At 42.2% G+C, this 26,558-nt stretch overlaps 2 protein-coding genes across 5 annotated transcripts in view; both read right to left on the reverse strand.

Annotated features, from left to right (window-relative positions):
• fmn2b (formin 2b) overlaps positions 1-15,584 on the reverse strand; it is a 76,388-nt gene extending 60,804 nt beyond the window's left edge. For 3 of the 4 annotated variants that reach the window (XR_015111622.1, XM_086196030.1, XM_086196031.1), the window contains exons 1-4: positions 13,686-15,584; positions 10,320-10,570; positions 7,728-7,802; positions 6,140-6,318 (exon numbers count right to left, since the gene is read on the reverse strand). Coding sequence is in view for 3 of the 4 variants with exons in the window: in XM_086196030.1 (XP_086052156.1) it covers positions 6,140-6,318; positions 7,728-7,802; positions 10,320-10,570; positions 13,686-15,313 (2,133 nt within the window). In the remaining variant the exon portion in view is untranslated. The remainder of the gene's footprint in view (positions 1-6,139; positions 6,319-7,727; positions 7,803-10,319; positions 10,571-13,685) is intronic. The other variant, XM_086196029.1, reaches the window with a different exon arrangement.
• A 2,338-nt stretch (positions 15,585-17,922) lies between these two features.
• chrm3b (cholinergic receptor, muscarinic 3b) lies at positions 17,923-23,834 on the reverse strand. Its single transcript, XM_086196032.1, has 6 exons — positions 23,783-23,834; positions 23,699-23,731; positions 22,695-22,849; positions 21,514-21,809; positions 20,568-21,283; positions 17,923-20,467 (listed from the first exon to the last, which is right to left on the reverse strand). The coding sequence occupies exons 1-6, from the start codon at positions 23,802-23,804 to the stop codon at positions 19,953-19,955; spliced, it is 1,737 nt and encodes a 578-aa protein (XP_086052158.1). The 5' UTR covers positions 23,805-23,834; the 3' UTR covers positions 17,923-19,952.
• Between the last annotated feature and the right edge of the window lie 2,724 nt (positions 23,835-26,558).

Below are 26,558 nucleotides of genomic sequence, written 5' to 3' on the forward strand. Positions count from 1 at the left end.
CCCAATGTCAAGCTGGGATAGCCTCCCCCCCCACCCCATCGCACCCTTAACAGATAAGCAGTACAGAAAATGGATGAATGGATGGATGGATGGATGGATGGATGGATGGGCCCTACAACAGACTGGCATCCTGCCCAGGATCTACCCCACTATTCACCCAGTGTCAGCTGGGATAGGCTCTACCCCCCCCCCCCCCAACCACAGATATGTGGTATAGAAACCAAGGTTCTGAGAACAGAGCATATTGTATAATGTGCAGATTTTAAAGCCCCTGAAGGCAAATTGGGATTAGTAATTTTGGGCTTCAGAAATAAAGTTTGGTTTGCAGGAACATTTAATCAAATGTTCTGTTGTCTCAGGCCTCCAGAACATCTGAAAACATTTTCTGGATGTTGTACTGAGAGTGTCCTTTTGTAATCAAAAACATTATGAAAGTGTTTATTTCTATTGTTGCTGTCCCGAAACACCCTAAAGTTCAGTTCCAACATTCATGTCTTAAGTATTTCACGGAAGTTTTGTGTCTCAATTGTGCAAACAAAGGAGGTTGAGAGTGGATCGGAGGATTAATGGCATTATTGTTATGCTTTTATTCTTTGTACGAACATATGAGATGTTGTACTGGGCTAAAAAGCCCTGCTTACTGTATTTGATGGGGTCTTACTTGAGTTACAGTAGTTATTACATGCTGGCATCATTGAGTGAATGCGTCATCTTCGAGTTCAAACCTACATGTCTTTTTATCTATATGCAGTGAATAAGGCAAAAATCCCTAAAAAGTATCATCTGCCCATCAGATCTAAAAGCTCAGTTTTGTGGATCCACCGGGTTTTCTTAGCTTGTCATCAGACAAGGATACCTACAGGTGCTTCTGCACCCCAGCAGCAGAAACTTTAGCATTTGACTCATATAGCACCCAGATGCCTTTTGGCCTCAGTTCTATCCCCAGTTGCTTCCAGGAGGTCATGGTCTCTGTGCTAGCTGGCATTCCAGGTATGGCCATAGACCTGAATGATATTGTACATGGGCCCACTGTTGAAATTCATGAGGAGCAATGCTAACCAAAAGTGAATCCTGAAATGTTGACATGCTTCTCGGGGCATGAAAACAGGTTTGTAGGGTTCTGGCATGACATGCTACTATTTGATATTCTTGCTTCAATAATCTGTCATCACAGCCCCACTTCACAGGCTGCTGCACAAAGACAGCCCATGGGTGTGGTCTCAAGCATACAGTAATTCTGTGAGTTCCCTTAAATTAAAAAAAAAAAAATCCATTCCCAGTGTTGGCTCACTTTCATATCTCCAGGTCTCTTGATGGACACTTGCATGGGTTTTGTCATATGTTTGTCATATTGTCATAGGCTATGGTGCATAGGGGCTACCTGGGCATTGTGACACCAAAACAGTGCTGCTGAGAGCTGGTGTGGTGGCAAGTGATTGACAGAGACATTGAGGCCCCATCAAAGATTTTGCTCCCGGCTTCATGAGTGGCATGGTAAGCCGTGGAACCCCACCATCCCTGTATCTACTGGGCCTCTTAGCCCTGGGAGCACCTGTACCTAGACATCTGCAGTGTGATCCATGGAGTTCAACACCATCAACACTTACAGGTGGTTGCTTATGACCTAACCTCAGCATGGCCTGTGCTCACCTCTCCTGAGTTTGTAACTGCTCAGGTCATCACGGACTTCCTGGACTCTCTTCTCGCTTGGGCCCTCCCAAAGACCATCTCAACTGACAATGGCCTTTAGCTAGTTTCTGCTGAGTTCACTGCTTACCTGGAAGGTAAGAGCATCTGACATGTCTGCACTGCCCAGGCCAACAGCAAAGTGGAATGCTATTACCAAATGCTGAAAATGGCCTCAGAGCACACCTGGCCCATGGTACTCTTTCACAAAGGCTATCCGACACACTGCAACACATCACTATCACAGGCTTCTCCCTGGCTTCTCTCATGTTTCGCCACAAGCTCACTGTGCCTCTGTATAGGCTCTGCCCTCTACAACCCAGGTACCTCCCTCTGGGGGCAGGGCCTAAGTTATCTGATATCAGGAGCAGACAGAGCAATGATTTGTCCTGTCAAAATAAGTTGGGGTGCCACACATTGCAATCTAAGGCTAGGTCAGGGTCTCCAGGGCTCTTCTCAGTCTGTAGTGCGATAGTAGCCTGGTTGTACTGTGCTGTAATCATTGTGTAACCTTGCTGTATTGGCTGCAGTTGTGATTATGTCAGAACAAGTCAGTGACTTAACAGTGTGTTGATGCTAGACATCATTATGTTGTGATATTTCCAAACAAATTACAGTTGCCCACCAGATATAATGGTCTGTGCATTTGATTTATTTGAATGCCAGACTGCCATGATTGACACCCAACAAAAAAATCCACTGAGCCTACTCACTTGCATTGGTTTGTAATTTTTTTTCTACGCAGGTTTTACCACTGTAATCTTTTCCAATGATGTGTCCTCTGTCTACTCTTCTCCAGTTAAACTGATCGTAACAAACTCATATCATGTTAGTGTATGTACAAGCATCTGTATACATGTTTAAATTTAAGTTCATCCCTCCACAGCTTCCCTTTCCTTTTTTTGCAGAAAATGATCAGTCCTGTAAACTCAAACTGCACACAAACTGTACACTAATACTGTTATACATTAATCAACACCCATTCGTTCTTGCCCATATCTGGGTCCACATTTCACTATTTTTGTTAGACTGTTGTTAAAGCATGTAACACTAAATCTGAGAAGATAATTGAAATCAAATTAAAAATTCGCATTGAAACTATAGTAATATTAAAGAATAATGTTCCAATAAAATTATTACTGCACGTACTAAGAAGGTTATTACCACATTCAAGCATTTCTGTTTTCCAGGGCCCTCCCAAGCCTGTCTTTAAGAAGAACATTCTGAGAAACAAATAAAATCCACTGAATCATTTCTGGAATGTTACATGGTAATATTTTCAGTTGTGTGCATTTTGGAACACAACATTTCAAGCTGCGTGGTATTTTTTTAGTTTCTGTTTTGTCTCACAACTTACTAATACATGAATGGAATATCCTTGGATCTTACAATGTCAAAGTAGAGTCTAGCTAGAAATAAGTGAAGAATAAAAAAAAAACACGAATAGAGATATAGTGCTCCTCCTGGAACCGTCACTTTATCATAGTGGAGGAGTTTTGAGTGCCCTCATGACCCTCGGAGCTATGCTGTCGGGAGCATTTTGCTCCTGGTACGGTCACCCACGGCAGCCTGGTCTGAGGTGAAGAGCCAGACAAAGAACGGTTCAACAGACCCCTTATGGAAGTTAAACCTAGGAGTTTGTGTACCCATTGGTGCCCCGCCCTGGAGCCAGGCCCGGGGTAGGGGCTCGATGGCAAGCACCTGTTGGGCGGGCTTTAGTTCATAAGGTTCGGCTGGGCCTAGGCGAAATGGGATACATGGACTTGTCCTCCCATGGACCCACTACCCGTAGGAGGAACCGGAAGGGTTCTGTGCTATGTGGTTTGGGCAGCAGTCCAAGGCAGGGGCCTTGGCTGTCTGATCCCCAGGCATGGAAGCTGGCTTTTGGGACATGGAACATTTCCTCTCTGGTGGGGAAGGAGCCGGAGCTGGTGGAGGAGATTGAGCATTACCAGCTAGATGTAGTCGGTCTCACCTCGACTCATAGCTCCGGGTCTGGAACCCAGGTCCTTGAGAGGGGTTGGACTCTCTCCTTTGCTGGAGTTGCTCCTGGTGAGAGGCGGAGGGCTGGGGTCGGCTTTTTGTTAGCCCCCAGACTCTCTGCCTGTATGTTGGGATTTACCCTGGTGGACGAAAGGGTTGCTTCCCTGTGCCTTCGGGTCGGGAACCGGTCCTGATTGTTGTCTGCGCTTATGCGCCGAACAGCAGTTCAGAGTACCCACCCTTTTTGGAGTCCTTGGGAAGGGTGCTGGATGGTGCCTGACTGGGGACTCCATTCTCCTACTGGGGCACTTCAGCGCTCATGTTGGCAATGACAGTGTGACCTGGAGGAGCGTGATTGTGAGGAACGGCAGGCCCGACTTGAACCCGAATGGTGTTCAGTTATTGGACTGCAGTTTGTCCATAACTAACACCATGTTCGAACATAAGGATGCCCACCGGTGCAGATGGAACCAGGACATCCTAGGTCGTATGTCTATGATGGATTTTATAGTCGTATCAGCTGACCTATGTCTTCATGTTCTGGACCCTCGGGTGAAGAGAGGAGCTGGGCTGTCAACTGATCACCATCTGGTGGTGAGTTGGATCAGGTGGCAGGGGAAGACGCAGACCTGGCAGGCCCAAACGAGTAGTGAGGGTTTGCTGGGAATGCCTGAAAGAATGATCTTCAACTCCCACCTCAAGCAGAGCTTTGACCACATCCCAGGGGTGATGGGAGACATTGAGTCCGAATGGGCCATGTTCTGCTCTGCCATTGTCGAGGCGGCTGTTGTGACCTGGGGCCATAAGGCTGCTCGGGCCAGTTGCTGTGGTAATCCCCGAACCCGCTGGTGGACACCAGAGGTGAGGGGAGCCATCAGGCTGAAGAAGGAGGCTTACAGGGCATGGTTGGCCTGTGGGTCTCCAGAGGCAGCTAACCGGTACCGGCAGGCCAAACTATGTGCAGCCATGGCAGTCACCAAGGCAAAAACTCGGGCGTTAGGTGTTTGGTGAGGCCATGGAGAATGACTATCGGTCGGCTCCAAAAAGGTTCTGGCAAACTGTCTGTCGCCTCAGGGGAGGACGGCGGCAACTTGCCAACACTGTTTACAGTGGGGATGGGAGGCTGCTGATGTCAACTGGGGCGATAATTGGGCAGTGGAAGGAATACTTTGAGGAACTCCTCAATCCCACCAACACGTGTTCCATGGACAAGCCAGGGTTTGGGGAGTACTTGGGGTGGGGGGTGGGGGCGTCGTCCAATCTCTGGGGCAGAGGGCACCGGGAGTCAAGCAACTCCGTGGTGGTAGAGCTTCGAGGGAGGATGAGATCCGCCCTGGGTATCTCAAGGCTCTGGATGTTGTGGGCAAGAAAGGTTGACACATCTCTGCATTGCATGGACATCAGCGGTGGTACCTTTGGAGTGGCAGACCGGGGTGGTGGTCCGATCTTTAAGAAAGGGTACCACGGGATGTGTTCCAACTATCGGGAATCACACTCCCCAGCCTCCCTGGAAAGGTCTACACCAGGGTACTGGACAGGGGCGAGAGGATGTTGTCTCTGCTCTTTGAGGATGATATGGTCCTCTTGGCTCCATGAGGCCACGACCTCCAGCTCTTGCTGAGACAGTTCGCATCTGAATGTGAAGCAGCTGGGATGAGAATTAGCACCTCCAAGTCTGAGGCCATGGTCCTCAGCCAGAAAAGGGTTTGCCCACCTCAGGTTGGGGGGGGGGGGGGGGTCCTGCCTCAGGTGGAGGAGTTTAAGTATCTTGGGATCTTGTTCATGAGTGAGGGTAGGATGGAGTGGGAGACTGACAGGCAGATTGGAGTGGCATCCGCAGTGAAGTGGCTTCTAAACAAGTTCATTGTGGTGAAGAGGGAACTTTGCTAAAAGGCCAGGCTCTAAGCTTTTTGGTCAATGTACGCTCCAACCCTAACCTATGGTCATAAGCTTTGATAATGACCAAAAGAATGAGGTCGCGAAAACAAGCAGCCGAAATTAGTTCCCTCCGCAGTGTGGCTGGGCTCTCCCTGAGAGATAGGGTGAGAAGCTCAGTCCGTCAGGAAGTGCTCAGAGTAGAGCTGCTGCTCCTCCATGTTGAGAGGAGTCAGTTGAGGTGGTTTGGGCATCTGGTGAGGATGCCTCCTGGAGGCCTCCCTCGGGAGGTGTTCCAGGCATGCCAGACTGGGAGGAGGCCTCGAGGCCAACCCCAGGACACGCTGGAGGGATTATATCTCTTGGCTGGCCTGGGAATGCTTCAGTATTCTTCCAGAAGAGCTGGTGGAAGTGGCTGGGGAGAGGACAGTCTAGGCTTCCTTGCTGAGGCTGCTGCCTCCACGACCCGGACCAACCGGATAAGAAGAGTACAACGACGTACTCGATATACGATATGAATAGTGCCTCATTTTCATTTGCAAGCCAATAACAGACAGGGAAAGTTTGTGAACAATGAGTAAAAGCAATTTCATACATCAAACTTAGCTGATGTGGTGGAGGTGATTTGGGCAGTGCTGCCTCCCAGCTGCTCTCTGAAGCAGTCAGTGAAAGGTAGCAGGAGACCCATGGCCAAGATTCTGGAGCACAGCCTTTCAGCCTCCTCTGGCTCTTCCTCCTGTTGCTCCAGGAACAGCTTCTCCAGAAGGGTGCGACCTAGATATGCATAAATCAGAAGTCAAGCTTTGGTAGTCTGATACATGTTTGTATTTTTTATCAAATGAGGGTTTTATGAAATAATTGAGCAATCTTATCCACACTGAGTTTCTAATTTTACAATTCTGCATTTCTGTGGAGTCTTCTTCCTTTGATGCCCCAGATCTTGTTCTTTTGATTTCTTGAGATAAACTAATTAGCGGTTCTGATTAGAAACATACAGACTGGAAGGTTCAGTTCATTACTTGCAGGGAGGATAGTTTAGAAGCAGTGTGGCCTGTGCTAGCCTCTTAGACAGTGCATGCACACTCCTCAGATGTTCTTCCAGTGTCACTGTAACTAATATCATCATCAATCTTTGAAATGTGGCTGGAGAGATGCACAGCCAAAAAAGTCATAATTTTGTACAGATCTGACCAACATCTTCCCTGCCTGGAAGAGGACAGGAATCAGGCTTTTTCACTGTGTTTAACTTTTAAAAATCAGTGCAGAATCTAAGTGGGGAAGTAGGTATACTGATTAAAAAACAGAGAAGCCCAACTCGATGAAGAAGGCTCAGCAAGGCCCTTTCCCAGCCAATGAGGCACTTCTGATTCGAGTATTTTTGCTTGTCTGGAGAAGCCTGAACAGTGGCTGAGCATCCTCCACATTACTTTCTATTAAGTTAGTGGAAGTAGGAGTATAATAATAATAATCTTCACCAACTGCTTAGATTTATCTTCCTTCAGATGTTGGAGAAGAGTACCTGATTTTGCTGGAGTGTCAGAATTTTTAAGTCTGGGTTGCAACATCCCTTTTGACATTCCGTTCTCCTCTTGCACTGACCTTAAGTATTTGTATCATGTATATACATTATGCATACTTTTAAGTATTTCTGCGGATGTCCTGGATGATGACAGACATTAGCATAGCTACTCAAATCATTTTTCATCTGAATGTTATTGGTATACATCTAGGTGACATTAGTTTTCATTTACTTTGAAGTGACTGGAGACAAGAAGTAAATATACACAAGGTTGATTGGTGATCCTGAGCAGATGCCTGCCTGCTGTAGCTGGCAGACAGGTGAGGTAGAGTTGAAAATGACCAAGAGTGGAAATAAAATAGTTGATGGCCAAGAGTTCTTGATTACCAATGTCATAATTTCTCTCAGAAGGGGCCAAGCACTGAGTGAAGAAAGCATGAGGGAGAAACTTCTGATCCTGTGCCGATGATGCATCTACCTTCATAACAAACTGTCATGGAGCTGGATAGTGGCCGATATGAACTGTGTCTCAAGAGACCAAAAGGCTGTATCAGCTGATGGACGCCACTGGGAAGGAACCTTAGAGGAGGTTAGGGGAGTGAGAGGCGCTGTGCTCTAGCCCTGGATGAAACTCAAGTAACAAAGGAAGGAGAGTAGAACTCACATTTCTCAGCTTTGAGATCTCTTGGAACCATTGAAGGATTGCCTGGATATGTTCTTTCTTGTCTTCGGAAAAGATCTGGATGTCATCCAGGTAGACAAAGATGTATTTATTCAACATGGCTCTGAGCAAAGCTCATTGACCAGAGCCTGGGACATAGCCAAGGTGTTGGTAAGGCCAAAAGGCATTACGAAATATTCATAATGTCCAGTGTGTACAACACAGTATTCCATTCACCTCCCTCTTGTATTCAGACCAGACAATAAGTGTTGCACCGATCGTTTGCTAAAGATTATGGCACCCTCCAAGAGCTCAAAGGCTGGAGAGATGGGGGTGGTTAGTGATTCTTGATCATGATGTCATTTAGGCTGCAGTAATTGATACAAGGACATATTGACTTTTCTTTCTTCTCCACCAAGGATATACCAACAATGCAGGGAAAGGAGGAGGGGAGATGATGCCTGTTGCCAGAGAGTCATTAACATATGTGTCCTTAGCCTGTCTTTCTGAACTGGTTGTGTCTGGTGATTAAAGGCCCCCAGATAATGTCTTTCAAGGGTGCTGGCAAGAACCAGATTGGCTAGAGGAACACCAGATTCAATGACAGTGCCGAGGATGTGGGACCCTGACACGAAAGCAGGTGGAAATGGCACAAAAGACATCGATTGGAGAGGTGGGATGCTCTACTCACCAGTATTCCCCATTATACTGGTAAGTCTGGCCTTTTGCGGGGCACCATGAAGTGAAATGGCCAACCTGGCCACAGTAGGGAAAAAAGGCTCTGGAAATTGGTGTCGTAGTTGGCGACAGTTCTGTCTCCCTGACTCAGCCCAAGTGGAAACAGGACCTCAGGAAACTTCTCTAAACACCTCCAATTTGAATGAGGAGCAGACTGGGGTTCCCATTTGGCTGTTTCCAACACTTGAGTTTTGCCTGTCAGGTAATTTGGACCTGGGTGACCAGTGCAGCTAAAACTTGTTCCTAGTTAGTCACAGCCTGGTGATCCTTGCATTTGAAGTGGTGAGCAGATGCTCATTTGTTGGAGCATCTGCTTGATACTTTCAAAGTTGTTTGGAGGCCAGATTGAGGTGTGCTGGGTCCATGTAAGGCCAGATTGTACCGTCAGGTTTGTGCAGCAGAGCTCCAGACAGAGAGTCGGTAATGACTTTTTATCTTCTGATGTTAAGAACACAGGCCTGAAAGGCAACACAGAAATAGTTCAGCAATAACTGCCAGCAGCATGTTTTATGAGTCTCTAAGTCAGGCAGTGGTCCATTAAGGAACTAACCAGAGATATAGTCAGACAGAGCTTGAGTCCAGAAGAGCTCACTATCATCTAAGATGAACCAGGAAGGCACAGGTAGGCAGTAGGTCAAAAAAGGCAAGGAGTCGGGAAGACAGCAGGTAAGGGGAAACCCATAATGGCATGTATGGAAATTCACACAGAGCCTCATAATCATGATAAGTTCCCGAAGAAAGGAAGTCTAAACTCACAGAACCACACCAACCAAGAATGCACCAAGCAGCCCAGAGGAAAAGTGAACAGGAACCAGGAATGCTGGAACAAGGCTTGAAGTCAGGAACAGAAGTCTGAGGTGATTACCAGGAAGGAAATGAGGAGGGATGGTATGAGGCATGCAGAGTCGTATCTGGGACATCAGTCCGAAGAACGCAAGCAAGTCTTGTGTAAACCTCAAAGAACAATCTGGCAACAAGTAACTGGAGGGGAGCAGTGTATGTACCAGGTTGATTGGCAATTGGGAACAGCTCTGTTCACAGGTGTGTGGAGTTGGATGAGGCAGGCAGGTGAGATGGGTTTGAAAACTGATGAGAAATGAGATGAGTAGAATGCAGACTGTCACACAGAGAGATCCAAATATGAAAATAGTGATAGGTAAGAATAAGCACAGGAATGACAATTCTCAAAAGAAGCCATATAAAAACCAAGACAATTACAGAAACATAAGTTAACATTGTACAGTCTGAAAATTGATTGGCAAAGTAAACAATAAAAGTATAGTAGATGGTGAATTTATATGGCATATTTAATTGCAACAAAATTCTGTAAGTTTTTTCATGGGGAAATAATGGAGGTTTTTGAGAACGACAAGCTTTATCTCTAACTGTCCAATCAACAAACAAGCTACATGTTTTTCATGAATTGATGTTGCTGGATGCAGTTCATGCCTTATTTTGACTGAATAAATAGGGCATGTAAATGAGATGTTACTGGAAAGATCTGCTACACTAGCATAAACACATTACATGCTATGAAGGCAAAATCAATCTGCAGCGTTTAAAGAATTAAGTTTTAATCTTGCAAAATGTTTGTAATAAATAACTTATTGAATGTAAAAAAAACAAAAACAAAAAACAAAACTAGAACTTCTCACTCAATTTTATTTCATATATTTTGTGTGCATTTCCTTTCAGACAGCAGAGGTGACCTGACAGCGGAGCCTCCACTGGACCCCACAGATCATGTCTGCAGCCCCCAAAACCCAAGACTGTCTTGGGGGTAAAACTTTAACACCCATAACACCATTAATGTAATTATTTTTTCAGCTCCAGAACAGGCAAGTAACAAGCCATTACCTTTGAAGATGTCCTGAAAGCTGCAGGTAGAAACCTGTCCACAGGAGGATCTTCTGGTAGCACAGATGGGTTGGCTGCCTCCACCTCTGTTGCCCACCAAATGCTCTCCTGCATAAACAGCGCCTCCTCCATCCTCAACTCTGCCCCTCATTCTCCTCTCTAGCTCCTCTGTCCAGTCAGCCGAGCGACTCAAAGGCCTAGCAAGGCTTTTGGAACGCTGCCTCTGGACCTGGTGCCCGTCAGCCATTATCCTGACAGAAAAAACTTTGAATTTACTTTATTCATGATTAAGCTAGACAATCTTCTGTTATAATGGAGACTATTTTTTTTTAAATGACCTCAGGTGTATTTTTCCCTGTCTTTAAGTCAGCCAGTCCTTTTTGACTTTGAAAGACTAGACTTTTCAAATTAATTATCAGTGCTGAAGGATTGGTAATTAAAGCCCTTGAACGAAAGAGCAATCTGAAAATTCTGCATTTCATGGTTGCGTTACAACTAAAGTGTTGCAAGTGTTGATACATGTCTCGTACTTAATGGCAATTTTTTTCAAAGAAGTGTAAGGACTGAATACACTAAAGTTTTGACACTGAGAACAAAATCTGGCATTGTAGAAAAACGGTGTATTGACACTAAAACAAATATTGTTACTGAAATAGGCTCCGTTGAAAAATAAAACAAGGGCATTGAAAATGATTTTTTTTTTAATCTGGACAGCTTTCATATTACGCTGAGTTTTTCAGTGTCATTCTTAAGATTTCTGCTTCTCGTCCACCTTTTTCCAGTGTGTCACACTGTCAGTTTTTTTTAGTGTGTCACTGCGTTTCAGTTTCAACTTTCTCTTCTCTTACATTTGTTAAGCTAGTATGTTAATGTGCAGAGAGTAAATTATAGTGAAATTTACTCCAACAGCAGGGGTCCTGCATCCCCCTTAAGGTTATTACACAGCAACTTTGTCAAGAAATGAGTAATTTGACACAAAATATTAAATTTAAATCAATTTAACTGGACTTTATTCTACAGTTATCCTCCTAATCAGAACTGCGTCTTTAGCAACCATCTAATACACAGAAGTAACAGACCACAGAATGCCACAATTGACCAGTTAGAATTGAGTTTTACAAAGCCATGTAATAATCTTTAGTTAATAGTAAGGATCCCTCCTGTTGGGTTTAATTTCACTGTGCATTAATATACATCTAATAAGCTTCTTTAGCTAACATCAGTGCAAAATTGATAGTGAAAGCCAGAAAGTTGAAAATGAAAACCATTGACACTGAAAAAAAAACTGACAGTGTGGAAAAACTGTCATTGAAAAAAGATGGACATAAAAAGGAGCTCTGAAGAATGACATTGAAAGGCACATCTTCATATGCAAAATTTCCAGATAAATCTTGGATTTTTTTGATGCCCTTATTTTTATTTCCAATGGAAACTTTTTTACTGTCAATACTCAGTTCAGATTTTCTGTAAATCAATGCAATGCAAATCTTTTGTATAAATCGTAGTATCTTTCCACCGCAGAAAAAAGCTTGTAGCTGAGTGCGAGATAAGCTTTCATCGTCTGTGTGAGGGAGAGCACAATATTAGGCCCCGTTCATGAGATCAAAAATTTTCTCAAGGCCCATTGATGCTCAACATTAAATAGGTATATGGATATGGGCAGAACCTTTTGTCTGGACTCTGCATTCATTCTGTCCGTGTTTCTGCACATTTCCATGACACCTATGAATACGGACCAAACAGAATAGTACCGCCGGAAATTGTGGGGGAAGTGTTTCTATAACTACCTGATATGTAGTTCTAGTGAGAAACAAAGAAGAAATAGCAATGGCGGAACATTTTGAGGAGAGATTGTGCGACTTGTTTTGCTGGATGCGGGGGGCCGCCCTTGGAATCAAGTTATTGAATGCCCCAGCAGACTAAAGTATTGGAGAAGATACTCGTCAATTTCTCTCATCAGCAGTCCTAGAGAAATAATTCTCGCCCTCCAGCTGCAATATATTTAATGGCCTCACCAACCTACACCTACAATACTGCCTCCATTTATGTCGTTTATGCAAGAAATACATCATCAATACATCCTCCACAGTCACCATGTTTGTTTTTGAGTTTGTTGTTATCATAAGCGTTTGACTTTGTGCTGCCCCCTGGTGGATGAATTGGTTAACATCCATGCCAAGGTAAAGTACACATGTAAGCAGTGATGGTAACATTGTTTGAAATGGATGTATACATTTTCATAGGTACATTAAGCATAAATGGGCTTTTAGACCTTGTTTAACCCTCACTTTTGGTTTACGGAATGGGGGCAAAGCCTGGCAGCTATTTGTATTCTTTGACAGGTGTAGACAATAGATTTTAGGAGAAAAGAGTTATAAAAAGCCATCAAAATTTGCTTCCTGTCAGTAAGACTCCTTAAGGCTAAACCAGTCTGGTTGCATGTAAGGGTAGATGTGTTCCTGAGAACATTTTATTAATGAGGGCAATTGAGTCTACATGGCGGTTGGCAGATATGTAGGAAGATAATCAGTTGCTTCAAACTAGTCATCGTTTTAGATAAGAATAAAGTTTTATACTATGCTTATCTTCAACAAAAGGCCTGTGTTTATTACCAGCAAAGCAGTTGGGAGATTGGATGTTTCAGTTTATTTTTTCTGTCTCTTTGTTTATCTATTTCTCTGTTGGTTGTCAGCATTATGAATAAAGCTATTGACAGGTTTTCATGAAAATGTTTTAGGGAGGAGAACCAAATACATTTTGAAAGTGATTCCAGTCTTTGTTAAAGCCTCTTTTTTGGCATATTTTTTAGAACTTTCAAAATATTTCCAGATACATTTGATAAGCATTTTTTTTTAACCTTGAAGACATTTTCATGAACTTGTCAAGAAATGTTACATGGTCACATCCCAAAGCTTTGTCCAGCATTACTGTTACAGTCATAGTGTGCCAATCTGAACACAATTATATCTGTACCTTTCTGTATAATCAGAAAGACTGATGGGGCAAACAACAAAGGAATAACGGCAGTCCATAACTAAACTGTCTTGCTCATCTTGTAATTGTATCACTACCAGAATTTCTGTTTTACAGAGTTTTAGTAAAGTTGCCAATACCATGTTGCCAATAAACTAATGTACCATTACAGTTCCGTAAAAATTGTAACAATTTCACAATATATCTTGTTGCAAGCTTCCTTGATGTAACTTAATGACAGTGAATGATACAGCAAATGATAGTTGGTGTTTGAAAGCATACTCACATAAGCACACAAGTAACTTTTTAACACTTTCTGTCTTGTCATAGTCAAAATTTAAAAAATAACAACAACAAAACCCCACCAATATCATACAACTAATCCACAGGTACCTGTGGAGGTGATGGTGGGCTCTGCGAGGAGACAGGGGGCTGTGGGAGGGGGACAGGGCTGGGGAGTGTCCTTGGGAGCTTAGCTGTCTGGTAGTGGTCTTGATGTATGAAGGGAAGATGGGAGGGTAGGGTTTCACCACAGGACTGCAAGAGGAGGAGGAGTGGGTGGACCTGAGGAGACGTTTGGCTGTAGAGTTCTCCTGGGAAGGGAGTAGGGTGAAGCAGACACTACTCCTCCTCTGATGCTGTTTAGAGGGGGAAGCACTGGGGCTGGCAGCTGCAGAGTGGATGGGCTCAGATACAGCACTTAGGCAGTCCTCGAGGGACTCAACACTGATACCCAAGTGTAAATGACCCTCACCTTCTTCAAACAAAGCCCCTGAGCTCAGCTCCTCCATGGGTTTAGGACTTTTGTTGTGAGTATCTGTAGGTAGAAGAGTGATATCCATTGCAGGCTCCCTTTCCTCCTTCTGCTGATTTTCACCTCCTGCCTCTTTCTGCCCCAGTGGGGTTTTACCAGCACTGTCAAACATGAGATCAGAGATGTTGTTACTGGTGGTTGTCATGGTAACCCTGCTGACTGCTGCCTCTCCAACAGTAGCCATGGCAATGGCTGCATTAGGGGGCTGCTGGTGGTCTTTTGTGCATTTTGAAGCACAAACAAAGGGTTTTCTCTCCTTTTCACTCTGCCCCTTCCCATTTTGGTCCTCCAACTTCTCTCTCTCCTCTGTCCTCTTGTGCACCTCTTTGTAGGAATGGAATGGTAATCCTGGTGGCTGGCTTGTGTGCTTGACACAGCCAGACAAGGTTTCCACCTCTAGGAATGACAGCGCATCAGACCCAAGCTCTAATTCTGGTGTCAGTTCAAGCACTTCAGGGGTTAATTTAACTACTCCATTACTTTGCTTTCTCCCCCCCTCTCCCTCTGTCCAAGTCAAATCTCTTTCATTCCCTATTTGTGCCTCCACATTTGAGCTATCCCCCCCATGCTGCTGCTGGTGCTGGAGCCTTATCGCAAGCTGGATGTCCGCTAGCAAATCCTCATGGTCAGCTGCTGAGTGGAAGCTGTAGATGTCAGTGTCCGACCCTGAGCTACCTGCCTTCTGCCCTCCATCCTCTGTAGGAGAGGTTGCTGCTGTTGAGGTTTTCCACTGCATCTCCTGTTTCTGCTCTTCCCCCTTTTCATTTCCATCCTTTTCTCCTTCCTTCTGTTTCTTCTTTTCAGGCAAAGTAACTTCAGTGTCCGATGCTTCGAGCTCATCTGCAGACAGATCGGGCGTTTTTGTGCTAGCTCGTTCATCGTGTTGAGATGCTAACACATCCTCCTTTGAGCCTGTTACTGAAGAACATGTGTCTCCTTTCCCTTTCAGATTCCCTTTTCTCTTCCGGATGGAGAATACAGAAGATTTAGACTCTGATTTGCTTTTTTTCTTGCCTGCTCCTGTGCCATGCAATCCCCCTCCTCCGCAACTGCTGACTGCTGCTTTACTTCCATGCTTACCGTGGTGTTTCTTTCCACCCTTTTTTGCCAGGTCCCCTCCCCCCTCTCTCCATCCCTCATCCAGTGAGGGGTAGCTTCCATTACCAGATGCTGCTGCTCGCTTTTGCTTAGCCTCCTGGTTCCCCATGTTGTTGCTGAATATAGGATGGCCTACTCCTTTTTCGCTCTCAGGTCATGCCTGGAAGAGCTCCTACTGTCTGAGGGAGCTTTTGACGCTTGTGCCTGAGCCAGGTAGGACTGTCTTGCGGTAAAAAGGAGCTACTGCTGCTTTTTTCCAAGTCTTATGTTGTGTGGTGACCTCTGTTATTCCTCTATGCTGTCCGATGACGATGGCTGGTGTGGCTTGATGCTGTCGTTGATTCAGAGTAGCTCCGTCCCCCTCCTTTTTTCTCTGTTTCTTGCCCTCCCCCTTCTCCTCTTCTCCATCTGGTGAAAAGAGTGACGCAAGCACAGTATGCTCAGCTCTGACAGGGAGACATGCTGGAAGGGATAGCCAGCAGGGCATGGTGAAAGCCTGGACAGGAATAAAGATACTGTTTTTACTGGAGATAGAGGCAACAGGAGCCAGGGCATTTAATTAGACTCTGCACCAACCCCTTGGCTGGACAGTCTGTTATTCGCTGTGATAAATAAATTTTATACTTCCTCAATACATTTCCCATGATTCCCAGATTCTAGCCTACATCACCCACAGTGCTAAGTCTTCCAGCAGATATTTGACAAACTGCAGGTAAGCTTGTGGAGTATATGCATTATGCCAGGGGATCAGAACCCCGGAAGAAAACTTGAATAACTTAAAGGTCAAGACTAATGTATCAATGATGCATCATTATATTTTTCTTTTTTTTTTTAAAAAAGGAAAGTTAGTTTATAGATAATATCAAGACAAGATCATGAATACAAGTGGCGGAAATTAGTTTCCTCCACAGGGTGGCTGGGCCCTCCCTTAGAGATAGGGTCAGGGAAGCGCAGTCATTCGGGAGGGATTCAGAATAGAGCCACTGCTCCTCCATGTCAAGGGGAGTCAGTAGAGGTGGTTTGGGCATCAGATGAGGATGCCTTCCTCAAGAGGTTTTCCAGGCATGTCTGACTGGGAGGAGGCCTCGAGGCCAACCCAGGACACGCTGGAGGGATTATATCTCTTGGCTGGCCTGGGAACGCTTCAGTATTCCCCAAGAAGAGTTGGTGGAAGTGGCTGGGGAGAGGACAGTCTGGGCTTCCTTGCTGAGGCTGCTGCCCCCACGATCCAGACCAACCGGATAAGCGGAAGATGATGACGATGACAATTAATTAATGATTTGTGTGAAGTAACTTGTAGCTTGTAATTCAATAAATTTAATGATATAGTACTTGTTTAGTCAGCTCAGTGGTGCAGTGGTTAACACTGTTGCCTCACAGCAAGAAGGTTCCTGGTTCGAGTCCCGGCTCAGGTACTGGATCTTTCTGTGAGGGCCAACGTATATAGACAGACAACCACTCATACCTATGGTCAATTTAGAGTATCCAATCAGCCTGGTCCCCAATTGCATGTCTTTGGGCTGTGGGAGGAAGCTGGAATACCCAGAGAGAACCCATGAAAGTACAGAGAGCACATGCAAACTCCACACAGAAAGATCCTTATGCCCAAGCCAGGATTCAAACCTGGAAAAATGGCACCTCTTCTAGGCGGCGTGGTGGTGCAGTGGTTAGTGCTGTTACCTCACAGTAAGAAGGTTCCAGGTTTGAGACCCAGCTTGGGCATGGGGTAGTTCTGTGTGGAGTTTGCATGTTCTCCTTGTGCCTGTGTGGGTTCTCTCTGGAGAAGTCGACTTCCTCCCACTGATCGCATCCAATTCTTGTGTTTCAGCAAAATTTGTCTTTGTATGAACCAACTTTTTGTTACAATATTATTTGCAGTCTCTTGCTTGAGACCCACCTAACACCGTCACCCTCAATCATCAAGAAAATCTAACTTGAGAAACTTTGTTGTGGTCAGGAAGTGCCCCCAGTGGAAAGACTGAACGCCTTGTTTGGATACTTCCAACAAACTTTGAAATGAGATTGTCTATAAACATATCATCACTGTGAAGAGGTCTTGAACAGCCATGTTCCTGTTTCTCTTGAAGTGTCTATGTTTAGACTTAATACTATGGCACAGACAACATCATGTGCGGTGAAACAGTATTAATTTTCACAGCCATCTCAGTCATGGTGATGCACAGTAAATTTATGTTTTAAATTTCCACAACACAATTCTTTACCATTAACACATTTATCTTCCAAACAATGAAAGACTTGACACAAAAAACAGCAGTTTTTGGAATAGCAAAAATTTAATATTACTGACATTGCCATGAAGCTTTGGGCTGGCCGAACGCTGCAACCCCTAAACCCTCTGTTCTGGACAAATGAGCAAATGAGTCTCCTGGGAGGCATTAGATCATTCTGTCAGATGTAAACCCACAAAATCTTTAGCTCAACCATAGAGTGAAGCATGTAGTGGTACAGACCAAATAGACAACAACTTGGAAAATTTTATGATTCCACAAATGAATGTACTATTGAGAATTAAATAAAATAGAAATGTGTTCATTCAGTTTGTCATTCATTTCATTTACCAAAGAAAGTGTTACTTTTAGTCATATTTTTGCTCTTCTTTGAAAGAAAAGCAAAAAAGTTAACACGGTAACAAGTTTTCATTGAAAAGGAGAAATGGTGTTCATATTTATCGGCAAACTGAGGAAATAAAGAGAGGCAGGAAAAAAATAATTTAAATAAGAAAACAAAGAAATACCTTTCCTGTGAAGACCACACCCTGTCTGGTTTTCTATCAGGAAAAACAATTTTTTAATTGAACAAAATCCAAATAATGATGTCTCATTACACCCCTAATACCTTGCTACAGTGATCTGCAGATGGTTGGTGTAATTAGATTCAAGAGAGCACACTTCTTATCGAAATTACATCTTTCATTATACTAGGTATGGTAAAATGTAAAAATGGCTCAAAACTTTGACCCAGAAATGCATGGCATTGTTTAGTGTGTTTTGCAACAATTTCTACTTGAAGGCACTTGATGGTGCTATTACACTAGCTTTCCTGTAATAAACTGCATTCAATGCTCACATTTAAATGACTAATTTCTCACTGTGCTAAAATGTCATTATTTTAAATGGATATACTGTAAATACATTCATTATTTTAATTGTTTTTATTTGTTGTAGAGTTAATCATTCAATTGAAATATATTTACTATATAATGTAGCATAAATTGTACTTTTCATGGACATATATTTAAATCTTAAATCTAAATTTCCATTTAACATACACTTACAATAGTCTAATAGAACAAAGTATGCACAACATATAGCCCATGTAGTGAATTAATCATGTGCTTAAATTTACAGTGCTCTTATTATATACTTGGATTCTTCACAGGACAAATAAGTAATACATTCAAAATGCACTGTACAGAGCCTATTACATATAAATAAAATGTGCTCAGCTTCATGTATAAAATGCAAAAAAAAAAAGAATAAACATACAGTCTAACCCTTTTAAGGCATACTGCTAAAATAAAGGAGCATTTGATCAGTGGGAGTCTATTGAAAGAGAGAATTATTATAGCCTACAGTGACACAACAAATTGTAACATTATTTAAAAAAAAATGCTACCATGAATTCACAACAGAATATCTGACTATTTTACTGATGGAAACATTTCTTAAGAACCATCTTCCCTTCACTGGCAGCTCATGATTGGCCAATTTTGTTCACATTATTGTAATAGGGTTATTTAACAGGCTTTCATGGGTCTTTCACATTGCAATAACTAGATGTAACATGTAACATGATACATGTTCTGTTCATGTTTTTTTTTAATATACAGACATTCATATAGGATTGGGTTGTTGAAATATTGTGTTGTGTTGACTTTGTTTCTTCTATTAAATGTCAAAGTCATCATCTGAGTATGGACAGTCATGCATGATACCCCGTAGCTATGATGTCATTTTAAAATGTCTGTGTTCTTCTGCTTTTACTCACTTCTGCTCGCTTTCTTGCCTCCTCAAGCCTTCAATATTGAATGCCACACCAGAATACAAAATGTTTGAAGAAATAAAATACTAAACATTTTTGTGTCCCCTCAGTATTGGGGGCATATATCATCAATTCTGAGAGTTGGGCACTGTTACAAACCACGGCGGCACTACATTCAAAGGATTAAATCCTGCCATTTTGTAATGGTTAAATTTCACATCAACCATTTTACTTGGATTGTGATTTTTTTCTTGCAACTGACAAATTTTCTCTGAAGGCAGTGCTTCAGTGGATAGCGAACTGATGGGATTATCCAAAATAGAAATGCAGGAAAATTTATGTGAAGGTGTCCAATCGATAATTGTTGCGTACACATGTATATTTTAGCCTGAAAGACAAGCTGGGTTTTTTTGGGATTAAAATGAACAATGTTGAAAACATTATGGAAATCCAGAGGAGTATTTATGAACAATAATCATATAAAACAAAATAGTGGTTAGTGTAAATATTTGCTCCAGAGGGATCAAGAGATTATTAGGTATTGTCATTGGGAGTTGTTTCAAACATGGCCCATGGCTTTCAAGATAGCAGCTAAGTTCAGTATTAAACAACCATCTTGTGAGTCTACAATGACGCTGCAATGACCTTCTCAGCAAAATTCATTTCAGCATCTCTTCCTCAATAGATGAGGTTTGTAGATGCATTTAAATTCTTGATAATGATCAGAAAAATTTCCCCACTATATTCTACATCTGGTCTTTCCTCCAGAAAGCCACAGTCTTCCTCTGATGAATATATGGCTTGCTCTTCCTTTGATTCCACTGACACATCAATATATCCCTGAAAGTTGTTCTGAAGGTCTTGTTGCACAGGGCATAGCACATGGGGTTGACTGTGCTGTTTACATAACACAGCCAGTAGCCCAGTGCCCAGAGGGACTCAGGGATACAGTCCTGACAGAAAGTGTTCACTAACACCATGATATTGTAAGGTAACCAAGTTGTAATGAAGGCAAACAGGATGGCACTCAGTGTCCGTGCTGCTTTCTTCTCATTCGCTTTTTTTTCATTCTTGCGCTTGTTGATCTCTGTCTTCACTTTAGAAGCAAAGTGTTTTGCCATGGCTGCATCTTTTATGGTGACAGCAGCAGGTGATGGGGCAGCAGAACAAACATACTTGGATTTTGACCCTATTTGACTGTCTTGGGATGGTGATGGCTGTTTGTCCTTGTTTTTCTTCATTTTTTTACACTTCATACCATCTAGATAGATAGATAGATAGATAGATAGATAGATCAGATATGTTACTGTTACTCCCCTTATTTCATGCAAACAAAATTACTTATTCGGTTCAAATCCAACCTGTTGGGAGCCTTGATAGGTCTGCACCATCATCTTCTTCTGCCAAACCAGAATGGTTTCCACAGGCACCAACCTCAATATTATTAATACTGTCACAACTGCTCTGCTCAGTCTCATCCATTGTCATAGTAATTTTGGAATTAAAAGACCTCTTTGACATGTGGCAACCTGGCAGCAGTGATGAAAAATAGAAAGGAAATGCCCTACATCTCCCTCTGCTTTGCATTCTTCTTGGTATATTTTTCTCCAAAGCTAGCTGATTAAGTTCATAACTGTTAGAGATTTGGGAGGTCATCTGGTATGTCACGACTAATGAATCCTTTTGGCTGATAGCCAGATCTTCTCCACCATCTTTTCCACTGCTACTTCCTCGAATCTGACCCTGGCTATTTTCTAACCCAGATCCCTTGAGAACCTGTACATCTTTAGCACGTTTCTCAGTTTCTTGATAAATCTTCCAGAACAAAATTGCCATTATAGTCACTGGCAAGTAGAATGCAGCAATAGCAGTACAGAATGTAATGATGGGCTCAGACAGAAACTGGATGTAGCACTCATTAGCCTGGACTGTCCGTTCACCCACAATATATTGCCAGAACAGGATTGCTGGGGCCCAGAGAACGAAAGAGATGGACCAGGCTAAACCAATCATAGTCATAGCCCGCTTGGTTGTACGTTTTGCACGGTAGGTCAAAGGTCTGGTCACAGAGAAATACCTAAGTGGACATAAAAGGAAAAGTTACAAACTGTACATGGAATTCTAGGAGTCATCAGATCTTAAAATTTTCAAATTCAACCCAACAGGTTTTAAATATGCTTATATATAAGGGTAGCCTATAGACAGTATTTTTCTGTGGTCCTATGACTATAAGGCTGGTCCAGTGCCCTAAACTAAAACACACTCAACATTAAAAATAAAAAAATAAAAATAATCATGTTGTGTTACCTGTCAAAGCTAATGACGAGCAGGTTCATAACTGAAGCATTACTGGCTACGTAGTCTATTGCAAGCCATAAATCACAGATGACTGGCCCCAGAGCCCATTGATCCATTATGATGTAGGTGGTATACAAGTTCATAGACAGTGTGCCAATTGTCAGATCAGCAAATGCCAAACTAAGCAGGTAGTAGTTGTTCACTGTCTTCAGTGCCTTATTGAGCTTGAATGACACCAACACTAGGATGTTGCCAATGATAGTAACAAGTGAAAGTGATCCAGTGAGGAATACAATTATAATGACCTGAAGATGAAGAGGGGAGAAGAAAAAGAACACACAGATGTTGGTTAAGTGCTTTGTAATTTACAAAATCATCTTGGCTTTGAAATGGTGACTTTAAACACAATTAGATCTGATTTCTGAAACATGTGATTAGAGTTAATAGTGTTGGGATAACAGCAGAATTATGAGATTAGCCAAATTACATTGCAGTTGTGTTTATGGATGGATACCAGTTGTTTGGTAAAATACAGAGATGTTTTGTGAAATTGTAAATTGGCCAGTTACATATCTGTATGTCCAGTCATACAAATATGCATTGCAGACCTCTAAATTCTTGACTCAGTTGAACTGTAGCGTAGATAAGGAGATAAGCTTAGAAAAGAGCCATTCGTAAATTCTAAACAGTGGCCATTTCAAAAGACAATTTATGTACAACAACTTCAAGGATCTGCATTAAAAAATGAAAATGTTCATTGTCCTGAACTAGCTGTAGTTTTATGTAGTATTTTTTTAATTGACATACTGAAAGCAGACACTATTGACCATCGTATTTGATTCTAAAAACTCACATCTTCTAAAGGGTAGATGAACTGGCATGAATGGACATGAATTACTCAGAACTGAGGTAATATCTTGGAACATAAAACACAAGTTATCATAAATGAGCCTAACAATCCCAATATTTTGGGGAAGCTATATGAAGAATGCAGCAGCATGTTTGTCATAATTGAAGAATTAATTTCTTCTGAACCAGTGCAGTAAGGTCATAAAACATATGGAGTCCTCTTACTGTTTCTTCCTATCAAAACAGTACCAAACCTACAGTATAAACAATGTGTGCACATGCATAGTCACAAGACGATGACAATGAATTTAAATGTTGGGATATTTTACAGTAATTGTTACCTGCCACACCATATGTCCTCCTAATGGGTCAAACTCCTGCATTATTGTCCCATTAGATGGTGATTCTGTGAAGTTTCCTCCATGCCATGAGACATGACTTACATTCCACCCACCTGCCCTGTCAGACAATACTGTCAACTCCTTGTAAGAGCCACCTAAAATAGAGGGAAATGTGCTTTAAAAGCCAAACTTGCACCACATATTACCATGAACAGAAATTTTATGGCCAATACTCTAGTAATGTAAAACAAAAAAACAGCCAAAACCAAATCTGTACAAATAATAAATAAGGCCCCACAGAATTTTCTTTGTATCTGTATTTTGTCATACAAATTTTCACTAAAAGTTTACAAATTTTATCAGCAGATATGTAAAGCAGTATATTATCTCTGCAACCATTGGGTCGAACTATGAACAGTGAATAATTAAAGTTTTTTTTTAAATTTTATTCTATAATCATTTCAATTTATAAACTTCTTGTTTTATTAATTGTAAATTTGATTGATTTTTTTTCTATTTTCGTTCATATGAATATTTACTTCTAGATGTCAATTTCAGCTTATTTGAATACAACAACAATGTATTTGTAATAAGCAAGAACATAATTTATGCACTCCTGAAAAGAAATTTCTGTCTTCATTTTTTTCCATATTAATTGCTTACAGGGAAACTCTAGGTGTGTTCAGAATTGATAAAATGATAAGTGTCTTACAAAGCATCAAAACAGCAAGGCATCAAGGACCACTGGACACAAAACCTTTATGTTCTGTCTGATGAGATGCCATCAAACTTCTTCCTGAACCATCTCATTTGAAGGTAGCATCGGTTCAGAAAAGTTTAAAGATTTTCAATGAAAATTTTCAAAAAGGATTGGTTAAACATAAATTCTTTGTTATGCTACTAAGGCATAAACACAATACGGTAACAACATATACAGCACCAGTCTATTGGCAGGCTGCAACCCTCTGTTTTAAAACAGATCCACTCAGTTTTATAGGCAGTACCAAAGGAAGCAGGTTCAGGTATGAAAGCAGAATCTGTCTGGTCAATTAAACCAGGAGAATTTTGGGTGAGGACGTGGATAGGACCAGAGCTGAAGGTCACATTCATGATGACCAGTGGACACCTGCAAGAAGGGAGGAAAATAAATATTTGTTTATCCAAAATGTTTAGCTTGACTGTGAAAAAGATACAGGTCAAAAAGTTTAACATATTTACACGAAAGGCATAACTATTTTAATCACGGGAGCAAAATTTACTGTAGCATCAACTATATATGCTTAAAACAATAAAGGGAACATAAAATCATCACAGAGCCATAGGATTGCAACTTTTGGTTTGCAGGATCACTACCTGCTCCTTTGTATAAGGAGGAACAGGAGGAGCCCTGCCAAAGCTCTTCAAAATGACCTCCAGCAGGGTACTCGTTAATGTTTCTGCCTAAACTGTCAGAAACAGAAACTATGAGGGATGTCAACGTCCAAATGTCCAACATTGAAGGGCCAGACAGACCTCTGCGTGCTACCCAGAGGTACAGAATAGCACCTATGGGACATTATAGAAAATTGCATCACTGCCGCCACATCACAACAGACAGGAGTTGACTGATGCCCTTATCAAGAACTGGAGCAGATCCCCCAGAAGATCATCTGGCATCTCATCACAAGCATGCACAAACATTTTAGGGAGTGCACACAGGCATGTGGAGGCCATACACACTATCGAGCCACATTATAGGTCGTCTTGAGGAAATTCACCAGAGAAATGGAGCCACAGAAGCAAATACATCCCTGTTATTCAGTTATTGTTTAGCTGCCCTTTGTCTTTGTAAAAGAAACTGATCATCATTTATTGGCATTCAAATGATAGTTTTTAAGTAGTTAGTAGAAATTATTCTATTTATTTCCAGCATCAGACAATGACTGAATCACTTCAAGAGATGGTTCTGTCACAGTCTCAGAACTCCTGTCTGACTTGAGATATGACTGGATTTCATATATAAAATATGATTATCTATAAACCTATCGGCTGAATACTTGTCAGAAACTAGCAGATGGTCAGCTAAAATGTTATTGGCTACTACTGCAAATTGAAACCAGGTTGCTTCTAGTCCAAGAGCCCTGTCCCTGGTCAACAGATTCAACATTCATACGCACAAAACTGTTTATAAAGTCAAGTTGAATGAGGAATTAACAGAACTGAGAATGATTTGGAGAATTTCAAATTAGCTTAAGTGAGATTGTTCTGTCAGCAATGTTAACTTGTTAAAATCACAGTACTACGACCAACCCAACACTTCCTGTATATCATTCAAATTTAAACCATTCTACTTAAATAAAGCCATTGTTCTTGCCATTGTACAAGAGGCCCTGTGAATATGGAGAATGGTAACTCTCAGGTTCATATTATAATATATAATATTATAAATGTAATTCCAAATGAAGGATATTTGTTATACTTCTCCCAAAGTTCACGCCCCTGTTTTCATCACCTTGTGGCCTTTTTGGAGATAATTAAGCTGATTTCACGACTTCTGATTCTTATTCATCCACTGAGATGTTTACTCAGTGGGCAGCTGCAAAAGTTGCCATAAGTACTCTCAGTGGCAGGGAAATCATATTCCCGGCTCAGGCAGGTCAAAGCCAATCAGTGAGTCCCATTAGGAAGCCAAACTCTTTTCATCATGCAGGGCAAGGAGCCAGCTCCCTTTAGTGCTATGACCTTGGACCTACTGAGTTTTTTCAGGAATGAGAACCGTTTGAGGTCGGCTTTGACGGGTGCCTCATAGGAGGGCGACAGGTGCGATAAGCTCTGGAGGTATCGAGAGAACAACAGGTAGTAGGGGTCCGTCTGCGAGGTCAGGATGCTGCTTATCCAATTGTTTTCTGGAGACACATACTGTACATACATATACAGTCACAGAAAAGGGAAGAAAGAAGAAATGGACAGGCATGCTTCTTGTTCCCTGTTCCCTCCCCACTCAAGGATGAGACCACAGGCAACCATCAGAGAAGACCACCCCACTGACAGTAGCGAGAGAGATTGACTTTCTCTCACACAGATATTTCTCAGAGGCAGAAGAGCAATAATCTTGAAATTAAAAACCCATGACTGCATTTGTGGAATTGGAACCATTTTTCTGAGACCATGGCATAGAGCTGGAACACCACCACCATACATTATGATGCTTTGCTGGTTTGCACAGAACCAAAAAATAAAAAACAGTGGAGTAGAGCCTGAGCATGGGATTTTAGAGAGCCTTATAGTGTTCCGCTATCACAGGTGTGACAGAAACACAGCAGTGTGTGTGTGTGTGTGTGTGTGTAAGTAGTTCTAGTCCGCTCTCATACACACAACTCGATTTGATGTGGTGACTTTTTCTCTCTCTGTTCCATCTTTGCTCGTTTTTAAAGACAGGGTGGCAGATGCGGTATTCCCACCCTCAACGGGCTACAAAAAAGGAGCTGTGCGATAATTTGATAGTGTAAATGACACCATCTGTTTTTAAATCTTTGTACAGATAGAGCTCAATTTTGCGCATCTGAGCTTCAGCTTCTCACTTGCTCCAGCACTGGAGGTCCAAAGTTATACTACTGACATGGCATTAATGAAAGTTTAACTGATAGAGTCAGACAGCTTGGATGGGACATGACTCTATCAGGATCGTTTCTGCTTGAAAACACCAAAAACACCAGCTTGCAGAGAGTTGTACTTCCACTTTATTGTCAAGCAAATTTTAGGTGAACTTTAGAAATATGCAGGAAAAGCAAAACAAATTACAGGCATTTCCATCAAATTATCTAAGTAGATGTGTACTTTCATCGGAAAATGAGATAGATAAAATTGTATCAGAGTACAATCTAC

The sequence above is a fragment of the Aulostomus chinensis genome, chromosome 23 (assembly GCF_037954235.1).
Source record: "Aulostomus chinensis isolate RoL2024-O1b breed Wild chromosome 23, RoL_Achi_v1.0, whole genome shotgun sequence".
NCBI classification, from domain to species: domain Eukaryota; kingdom Metazoa; phylum Chordata; class Actinopteri; order Syngnathiformes; family Aulostomidae; genus Aulostomus; species Aulostomus chinensis.